At 39.4% G+C, this 11091-nt stretch overlaps 1 protein-coding gene across 1 annotated transcript; it reads right to left on the reverse strand.

The window, feature by feature from the left end:
- Positions 1 to 824: 824 nt before the first annotated feature.
- ube2v2 (ubiquitin-conjugating enzyme E2 variant 2) lies at positions 825 to 6542 on the reverse strand. Its single transcript, XM_060871059.1, has 4 exons — positions 6421 to 6542; positions 3632 to 3780; positions 2757 to 2882; positions 825 to 2251 (listed from the first exon to the last, which is right to left on the reverse strand). The coding sequence occupies exons 1-4, from the start codon at positions 6434 to 6436 to the stop codon at positions 2105 to 2107; spliced, it is 438 nt and encodes a 145-aa protein (XP_060727042.1). The 5' UTR covers positions 6437 to 6542; the 3' UTR covers positions 825 to 2104.
- Between the last annotated feature and the right edge of the window lie 4549 nt (positions 6543 to 11091).

An 11091-nucleotide genomic window follows, 5' to 3' on the forward strand; every position in this document is an offset into this window, starting at 1 on the left:
GGTTTAAAAACGAGAAAAGGTACTAAAAGAAGCATTAAATCAAACAGCCATCCAGGGGCCTGTTTCAGAAAGGAGGTTCATCCAACTCTGAGTTGACAAACCCTGAGATGGGAAACTGAGTTTTCGGTTACAGAACAGCTGAAAAAGAGTTAGTTTTATCAACTCTAAATTGACCGACTCTGAGTTAAGCGCGTGCATCACAACTAAAAAAAGCCATTATCAATGGAGCGTCTTCCGTGCGATGAAGATTTTGGACCTCCACTGAGACGAGGCCGACTCTGAGGATCCTGAGGCATCTAGAGATATTCCAGCTCCAGTTTGACTCTGTTATACTAAAAAGGAGACGCCAACTCAAACTCCATGTGGCCTTTCAGGGCAACAATCTCCTCATCAATACAACATTTATCAGACTGTATATTTATAATCACACCCTCCAGTGTCACCCATATGACGACAAGCTTCCCCTTTCAGTCTGGTTCATCTCAAGGTTCCTTCTTTTACCATCTAAGGGAGTTTTTCCTCACCAGTCACTTGTCACCTAAGACTTGTTCATTTGGGATAAATAAAAGCACATTTTGAACTAAATATATCTAATATTAATCTTGAATTTTGTATTCTATTAATCTTTATATTATTCTTTATATCAACCTTTTGTTCTACGTTTGTTTTGTAAAGCTGCTTTGAGAATTTTGTCAATTGTAAAAAGCACTATACAAATAAATTAGAATTGAATTGAATAAATACAAGCTTATCAGCAGTTTCTCCTCTGACAACTTGACATATATTAAAAAAAACACATTTAATAAAGAATAGAAAGCCAGAGGTTTGTGTTTCACAATATTTATTATCCCGAATACAGCCCCGGTGTCACAAACTCAACAGAACCAGAATATATCTCTTAAAAAAAAAAAGAAAGAAAGAATGAGACAGTCAGAAAGGGACCGTAAAGTTTTTCGAGATGCATTAAAGCGACTGGTGTTAACGCGTTGTTGTGTGTCTTTGTGATTGATTTCCGAGAGAAAAAAAAACAACAAAAAGAAACCTTTAAGCTTTCGTAGCTTATTAACGAGTAACGTCTATGTTATCTATTCGTTATTACAGTGTACTGCTTCCAGATTACTCAAAATTAGGCTCACGAGCAGATAAGAGACTACAGTCGAAGGATTTAACCAGGGCTTACGGAAGTGTTGTTATGGTTAGGAGGTGGGAGGAAAGAAGGAAAGGAAGAAAATAAAAGAGGGAGGAGCGATGGTTAATTACATTTAATAAAACCAACTGAAGAAGCACATCAGAGCATGAAGGTGGCAAGAATCGTCAAAAGGTTCATTGAGTCGCGTCGTACGGTTCAACACCGGCGAGAGAGAGAAAGAGAGAGAGAGAGAGATGCGCTTCATGATTTTGAACCTTTTAATGTACCTGAACGGTTAAATAAAAACGGTTAGTTATACGTTATTTTTGTTTTAAAAAATAATTAAAAAAAACCAAAAAACAAACAAAAAAAAAAAAACAGCCACTCCCTTCCGTTTGTGATACTACTACTAGACTACAGGCACACTTTATTTTAATCGTCACGAAGGCTTCCATCAATCCGATAATTTATAACGCTGATGGAAATTATGTTTTTATTTTTTTCCTCCGAACTATTCATGCGGTCATATCATACAAGTATCTGTATAGGCGGGTGTTTTGTTTATTTATTTATTTTGTAAAGATCACCGCCATGTTACGTTATCTTAATCTTCTATCCTGCCGTTTTTTTGTTCATTTTGTGGCTGTGTGGGGAAAAAGGATCCAGAAACAATAAAGCTCGACATAACGTTGCTGGAGGAGAAGAAATTGTGCGCTCGATCTTGGTGACTCGCGGTTTCTCATTTTTTTTCTCTGAGGAGCTAAACTATTTCTGAACCGTCCAATCCGACCCTTGAGATGAGGTCTGTTCATGTGCAGAGTGAACAATTTAACGGCTTCCTTTTTTTTTTTTTTTTCATCCTCGGTCTCTGATGACATGAGACTAATAGAGTAAGGTGAGGGTTTTTTTTTTTGTTCTTTTTTTTTTCTCCGTGTTTTGTTTTTAAGACAGATGGTCAAAAACAATCATTTACAATTAATTGCTGTACGTCTGTCCTTCAGGCGGTTGAGGAAGCTTCATATTCTCTTTGGACATCATTAGACGCCGTAGCTCTTGAAGAACCACTTTAATGCTATATGAATTTTGCCATTTTGCTAGAATTGGTATGCTACGTGCATCCACCTGGAACAAGGAGAACACACAAAAACAAAGAAACACAGAAGCATTACGACCGAGATGAATGATGGATGCAGAACATTCTGGATGTAGTATTTGTAAAAACAGGAGTGCACTTTTATACAGGGTTTTACGGTAATCTCTAGGTGTTCTTCGGGACTCAATCGTCCCTTCTTATTCTTTAAAAAATAGATTTATCACAGTAAATCTGTAATGAAGTGCGTGTCATGTGACAACGTTTATCCCTGCTGCTTACTGTAAAACCATGTTCAGAAAGATATCAAACATATAAACATCAGATATCATGATGAATTACAACATTCTGCAATTTTAACAAATGCTCCCTCATTTGATTTATGTTAGATTTAGTCTGTTCACATATATTTAATTACAATTGACCAGACGTGAGAGAGGGGGTGGAGCTTCTGAGTCACGTGTCGATCGCTGAGGATTCGTTTGTCATTTTGCCAAGCACGGACTTTTGTTTAATTCTAACCCAGTGATTACTTACCATCCCGTTGGAATTATTTATTCCATTCATGCTAATTTTTGTAACAAATCTAACAGTCGGTGGTGCTTCAGGGTACTTAGGGCCGCACTCCACTTTCAGGCTGTATATCCTGTTTTCGTAATTAGTCTGAAAAAAAAAAGGAAAAGAAAGAAGCGCTGATTGATTAAGCAGTAGTACACACACACACCTTAATGAATATCAGTGTATTATTTATTTATTAATAATAGAGTCCTAAACAGCTGCAAGGGCTCTCCAACAGTCTCTAATCTTTTCCGTGCCTGTCATTTCAATCGTTCCACCACCACACAAGAACGAGTCCAGTGACTGTTACCATGATAACTATCCCCCAGTGAAGGTTCACCACTAGTTACAAAAAAAAACTAATTAATATCCATGCAAGACATATTAAAACTTAAAATGATGGGGGATTAGTGAGATCTAACACAGCTTAGTTTGCTCTAAAAAAATAAATAAAAAAAAGTAAAGTCGTAAGAAAAAAAAGTAGTAAAGTCACTTTGTTTGGAGGATTTCTTGTGATCTACAGCCAAAGAGTTTTAGAAACCATTAGCATTAACAGTTAGCTGACTGTGTGAAACCCATGAACGGGAAATGCACATTACTCGAGGAAGCAACGTAATGATCAGCTTAAAGAGTCTGATCAAGTCCTGTTTAAGCAAGGTGGAAGCGACCAGAAGCAAAGGCACGTCTTTCACCTGTCGAATTAGATTAACGTGAAACAGGTCTTCAAAAAACGTTAATATTGGCATGGTGAATTTTGCTCGGGAGGAAATAAACAAAGACTTTTGTTCCAAGTGTGAGATCGATGTGGCCAGCATGCTGTGGGAATGAAACAGGTGAAGAGTTTAAAGGCGTACTCGCGCAGGTCCGATGATCATTCCCGTCCACCGTGTTAAGGTCATATCCTCGTCGTCCTCCAGGCCCCAGCTCACCGTGCCATCGCCCACCCCCTTCTGGCCTTCTTCCAGCTCCTCCAACAAACGAAAATTGCGTGGAACTTTAACTCCTGTGAAAATAAAAAATAAAAAATGAGCTGTTACTATAGAAACGATGATGTAATAAAACAAGCACTTTAGCCATGACTAAACACGTCTAAAGCCCCTTTTCCACCGAGGCAGTTCGAGTGCTGGTTCGGAGCCAGAGCCTAATTTAGAACCAGTTCTTTCTGTTTCGACAGCCAAAGCACCGGCTCTGAACCAGGAAAAGTGGTTCTTAAGTAGCACCAAAACGCTGCTGGTCTAGACTTAAGAACCGCTTGTGTCAGGGGCTGTGGGCGGGGCTAATGTTAGCGCATTTGATAATATACCTTAAGTATACTAATGTTTAATACACTTTTACTTTACCACAATATGATACATTATCAGCACACATGATAGTAGGTAGCTACATGCTAAGGCTAACATTTTTCTGTGTTAATGACAAAATAACGTTATGTACTTTATCGATTACAACCTCCGTTTATACAGATTACATGGAGCTGCACGTACACGTTTTATTCGCCGCGTTTGGATGCCAATGTATGTTCGCAAAGCCATGAGCATTAACAGTAAAGCAACATCCGCCATTGTTGATGTGTTTGTGTTTGCCGCTGCTGCGCTAAAGTTGCTGGGACACGTGAGACGTATACAGTGACGTCACACTCGGCGCTGTGATGCTCTCTAGCCGGTGGAAAGGCAAACCGGTTCTTAGAAGGTTCGCCAGTGGAACCAACTTTGAACCAGCACCAGCACTAGCTCTGAACCAGCACCCGGTTCTTTTTGGTGGAAAAGCTGTATGGGTCACAGGCCATCTGCTTTCTTTCAAATACAGGACCTCTAGAGGTACCCATAATTGGCTAGTGTTTCTGTGATTGATTTTTTCTGGATTCCTCTTCAGTAACCGGCGACTAATGAGCAGAAAATGAGCCGCAGCGAGCGAGGAAATTGTAAATAAAAGAGGAAAAGTCAGTTACTTTTTCATATTTCTGCAGGTTTTATATTTCAAACAATGTTATGTAGTGTATCGGGTAACCAATCAGGAAGGAGAATTTAACAGAACTTTTTCCTTTCATTGGAAATGAAAATGAAAAATGTAAATGCACAGCCTTTTATATAATTTAATGTCTATATTTTCTTAAAAAATAAAATATAGACATAAAAATTATTACTATTGTACAGCTTCTTTTTTTTTTGAGTACTGTTTGTCTTTACTTCTGGAGCGAGATAGAAAACGCTACATAAATAAGTTCACTTTATCGTCATCTGTTTTGCCTTCTCTTTTAACATCCAAACTGTAAAGCACTTAAAAAAAAAGTCAAAAAAAAAAAAAAAGTCAAAAATTACCAGCTTAGAATTAAATCACTTTATTCTAACCAACAGCAAATAAAAGAAGTTTAAAGAAGTTCCTGATTTACTTTTTTTTTTCTCTCTCAAAGAACCTTAAAAAAATATGCAGAATAAATTAGGCTAATTATTGTTTTGATATCATTAACATCAATTATTATTTCACTATTTCGTTTGTGTTATATTTTATTTCTTTAATATTTTAGATTGATGAAAAGCAGCAAATATACAGGGCTTTTAAACTATATAAAGTTTTAATTCATATATATATACACATATTGTCTAAATACTTCAGGCTGCATTTTAATCTTTGTTTTTCTTTATATTATTATTAAAAGTAAACAAAACGATATTTTTTACAATGATAAAATACAGACAAAGCCGTCAGCATGAGCTGAGATTCACTTTCATTTATTATGTTATAATGTAAAAAATGCAAAATTATGTAAATTATGCAAATGACCCAAAGTCCTGAAGCGGCCAATGGGAAAGTCAGGAAAATGTGTGTAAATGTAAACAAGGTTAAAAAATATCGGTCAAATAAATTAATTTAAAATCCAACCAGCTCTCAAAACTAAATTTCCTCAAAGCTCTCTTTAGACTTCAGATTAAATCTCAACCCGGAGAAAACAGAGGACACTGAAACTGATCAAATCAACACGGGTTTTTCTTCTAACATGATAGAATTTAATGTTATTTTCATTCCCAGGACAACAGGATGTTTACTCGACGCTGTGGACCCGAAGCTAAACGGCTAAAGCTAACAATCTGGACTAAACGACACGAAGAACGTACGAGTCACACGACGTGTAACAAACTAATAAACACGTGTATTTAAAAACAAACGCAGATAAATAATGACGTGACAGCCGCGTGCAGCTAACGCCAGTCACGTCAGGTAGCTTTATGCTAATTAGCACTATGCTAGCTCTAGCTCTGTGCCACCCGCCCAAGGTTTCGCCAAACCCCGAACAACCTCCTTAAACAGCGTCTCTGGGTCACCGGGTCGATTCCTAAACACGCCACCCAAAGGGAATATTTTATTACGACTATTTAAAAAAAAAATCCCTCATCGACTAAAGTGACTGAGCTAAAATTAGCGCACGCGCCCAAGCAACACTCACGCGACATAAACACAACGTCAAAAGCGCAGCTTGCGCGCGTGGCGACCCAACAAAACGCGTCGTTCTTTCTAATTTTAAGCGTTTTCCGCAAACAGCTCAAACCAGAAGCCTTCGTCTCTCTCTTTGACTTTTAACTGGGATCCTTTCGGGAAAGTAAATCGAGCCGTTTAATCGCAGTTTGCACGGATCGGGAAGACCAACCTGAGGAGGCCGCCATCTTCTTCAGCCAAATCCAGAAGCGCACGGCGGCGTGACGTCACGCACGTCACGTCACGTCACGTGGCTCGATACGACACCGCCACTGCATTAAAGGTGGGGTCTCCGTTGTTTGAGAAACGCTTCAGAAAACTGAGTCGGGACGATAAACAAAAATCAAAACAAACGTGTAGCCAATGAGCAGAAAGGGGCGGGTCTTGTCAATATGGGTGTAGAAAGTGTTCAGTGCGCATGTGTGACATTAGCAGAAAGCGGTTTTAACATTGACATGGAGGATATAAACAAAGAAAGAAAGCGAAGAAAGGCTTACGATAAGGTAAGAAGTTGGTGCATATTCACAGATTGGAGTTTCCCGAGGGGGCACGGTGGCTTAGTGGTTAGCACGTTCGCCTCACACCTCCAGGGTTGGGGGTTCGATTCCCGCCTCCGCCTTGTGTGTGTGGAGTTTGCATGTTCTCCCCGTGCGTCGGGGGTTTCCTCCGGGTACTCCGGTTTCCTCCCCCGGTCCAAAGACATACATGGTAGGTTGATTGGCATCTCTGGAAAATTGTCCGTAGTGTGTGATTGCGTGAGTGAATGAGAGTGTGTGTGTGTGTGCCCTGTGATGGGTTGGCACTCCGTCCAGGGTGTATCCTGCCTTGATGCCCAATGACGCCTGAGATAGGCACAGGCTCCCTGTGACCCAAAAAGTTCGGATAAGCGGTAGGAAGTGAGTGAGAGTGAGTTTCCCGAGTCAATAACTCCTGAGCTAAACGCTGTTACTACACAAATAACACCTCTTTTCTATCGTAGTAATGTAGAGACGCAGCTACAACCGTGTTTTGTGTAGTAACAGCGTTTAGGTCAGGAGTTATTGACTCGGGAAACTCCAATCTGTGAATATGTGACCAACTTTACTTAAGACGCCGAGGCGCTTTTTTCCTTCTCGATAGGTGAGTAACGTTGGTTTTGCTTTGTTACACAGAACTAATATATGTCTTTGTCCTTTACATGATTATACTTGTGTGTCATTTTTGCTTGTTTGTTTATCTACAATCGTATTGTTCTTCCCTTCAGCTATGATAAAGACACATTTCTTTCCATTTGTTGCCTGGGTTACGTATGTATGTGTGGGCGGAGCTATCAATACAGGGGTGGGACCCATTTGGGTTAGGGGCGTGTTTGTTTTGGTGATTTTATATGTCAACATTGGCTTTCAAACATCGGAGACCCCACCTTTAACGACAAAGGGGAAAAAAGCACTGATTTATTTATTGTTGTCTCTTTTATTTAGAGGCATTAAATGATAATTAACTAAAGGAACCGATATGAAAAAACATTATAATCTAAAATCTCAACATGAGGTTGATGATTATGTTAATAATAATAATAATAATAATAATAATAATAATAATAATAAAGTACTAAAATATAAATGTATTGCTTATCATTGATTATTCTTTGTTACTATTACTGCTGACAAATTGGTGCATTATAAAATTGCTAAATAATCTTTGTTGTTTTTTTTGGATTGTAATTTTTAATTTTTTTGTTACTGGGAATAATTTTCATCGTATTTGTTATTATTAACTCAATACACTTTTCTCATGCAGAGTTAAAAAGTAAATAAATGACCGAGTTGCCTTAATTTTTTTCTTCAGTAAAAAAAAAACCAACTACATAAATAAGGATGATAACAATAGTAATCACTTTAAAGCTGATAGTTGTTGAGAAAGTGCGTTAAAGGTGTCACTTCCTACACTAGATGGCGCACAATACGCACAGGATTTACATAAATGACCTGGACACGGCCTGACTTCAGTCCACCACACAGCAGCAATCACACACTAATGCACACAGGCACAGTTTAGCATCAACAGTCCAGCAAGCTTTCTAGTTTATGTAAAGGTCCTGGAGGAGAAAACCAGAGAACCCGAATGAAACCCACGCAGTCATACAGACGTCATGTGAGACTCCACCCTCAAGCTTAGGATCAAACCCTGAACTGTGGAGCTGTGAGATGGTGACTCAATGCTCTCCACCAGCTCTAATGAAGTCTCATTTCCGTTACCGTATGTAGCTCATAGACCTTTCCCGGTCGTTTAGTGCACATGAATAGGAAGATGTTTGGAATTGAGCACAGTCTCTGTGACCTTGCCAAAAGGAAGTGGCAGCAGTGCCTCATGTCCTCCTTTTGTCCTGTCGCTGACTGTAAATCACTCAATATTACAGACACTCATTTGTCTGTTTTGGACCCAGGAACCTTAAATCCAGGTGTACAGCAGAAATATGGCTTGATGTGAGTGAGAAAATCTGATCAGAACTATTCCCAAGTTCCTCTGCATCTTCTCCAAGTGTCCTGTACGGAGAAGCTGCAGTGTAACGAGACGCTTTTAGATAACGAGGTTCTTCATGAATCACTCTATGAGTGATTAAAGTTCCTAGCATTAAAGATTCAATTCTAACCAAATTAGGGTTCTAAACTTTAACTTAAACTATAACCTTTTTTTTTTTGGGAAGAACTCTAGAACCAACACTTCACCATCCCAAAACCGCACAAAGAACCGTTTTTCTTTCCTATTTAGGACAGTTTTTAAATTTCAAGGAATCATTAATATAATCAAAGAAACCTACAGGGTTCTAGATCGAACAAACGTTCTACACAGTAGAAGATTTAAAGATCTTCTAGAATTCATGTGTTCTACTCATAAGCAGTATCATGATATACTGATACTACATTGGTTCTACATTGGACTTCTTTCAGAAAGTCTTCTCAATTCGGGGTTCTCCAGATCCCACAATTCTCTGGTTCTAGGTTTAATCATTAATGTGATCAAAGAACCCACTAAGAGTTCTAGATTTAATATGTTTAATATGACAAGAACCCTGAACCATGATCTTTTTTTTTCTGTGAATGCAGGGATCTCAGATCAGGTTCTCGAATCCAACAAATATCTGAATAAGTAACGTTACTAGCATTAAAGGTTCTCACTGAAGGATCATTGAAGGTTCTAGATGACATGTTTTTTTAAGATCTCCTATTTTAAGCTATGGTATAAAAAGGTTCCAAGTCTAATTATGCTGGCGTGTAGAAGCCAACATTCTGTTTTACTTATTCGTCTTAGACAAAAATTTATCAAGAGTAACTCCTCCTAGGGCTTTTGAGCCACATGCACCAAAATCAGTTATGTCGTAGACCCTGGTCTGAAGCGATCCGAGTTCCGGTACTCACGGTACCGAGTGTCAAATTAGCTTTTTTTTTTTTGCCATAGACACCCATTATAAACTTTAGAGGTTTATACCTCAGCAAGCTTTCGAGCTACCTGCACCAAACTCGGCCAGCTTCTTTAGGGTGATACTTTGGACAAAGGTTTAAATTGGTGTACCGACTGGCCTTTCGGTTTTCTCCCAGCCCCGCCCCCAAAATATACAAAATCAAAAAACATTCCACAACATTGACATGTGACATATCAAAACACTCAGAACAATGATAGGAGGGTGTTTGGATGATGTCATGTGCAGCCCCGCCCCCAAAATAAAAAATGACCACAAAATGGACATGTGACATATCAAAACACTCAGCACAATGGGGTGAATTGCATCACGGGTATTCGGTTGATGTCAAATGCGCGTATCCACTCGCCTCCAAAAGTATTGGCACCCTAGCATACCGGCCTTTGGGAACCCAACATCAAAGTTTGTCAAAGTTACTTTTAAGGGAAAAAAAAATGTAAATAGAAAGTAAAAAGCCCAAAGAAGAAACATTTATTAAATAGATGAATGATATAAAACCACAGATTATTGTTTGTAACCAAAGTTCTAGATCTAGTGAGAAAAGGTTTCAGGTTCGAACCCTAAACCACCCCAGAACCCCCTTGTGTATGATGACAACACAGATTACAAATGACAACACAAATTAGTAAGTTGCCCCGTTCCACCCTTATGGGAAAGAACCTCAGGGCTTCACTTCGGGGGAAAAAAGGAAAAGAAAAATATTAACTCGTGAGGACGAAAAGCGAGAAGAACAAATAAGCTGTGTACAGATTCCATGGCGAGGTATTTATTCAGGGGAGGAGGGAGAAGCCTGCAGACTTCGTGTCTCTGCTCGGTGAGAGAGAGATTACATGACTGGATGTTTTTAATTAGCGCCAGGCGAAAAAAACCGAGCCACACACGAGCACGAGCGTAGCTACGTGTGCGCGCAAGCCCCCCCCTTGCTGTGTGTGCACGCGCGCGTGTGTGTGTGTGTGTGTGTGTGTGTGTGTGAACAAAAGAGCACATTAAAAATATTGGTTGTTTCTGTATGTTTTTTTAGGAGTGGAAACATAACAATTCCCACCAGACAGAGAGAGAGAGAGAGAGAGAGAGAGAGAGAGAGAGAGAGAGAGAGAGAGAGAGAGAGAGAGACTTATAGATAGAGAGAAAAGACAGTTATAGACAGACAGTCAGACAGACAGACAGGGGTGACAGACAGAAAGACAGGAAGGCAGAGAGAGACAGACACAGGCAGTCAGAGGAAGGCAGTCAGAGAGAGAGACAGACAGAGACAGACAGACAGAGAGAGAGACAGACAGAGAGAGAAAGAGACAGGCAGACAGATGGAGAGACAGACAGACAGACATAGATAGAGACAGACAGACAGATGGAGAGACAGACAGACAGAGAGAGAGGCAGACA

Source organism: Tachysurus vachellii, chromosome 5 (genome assembly GCF_030014155.1).
Source record: "Tachysurus vachellii isolate PV-2020 chromosome 5, HZAU_Pvac_v1, whole genome shotgun sequence".
NCBI classification, from domain to species: domain Eukaryota; kingdom Metazoa; phylum Chordata; class Actinopteri; order Siluriformes; family Bagridae; genus Tachysurus; species Tachysurus vachellii.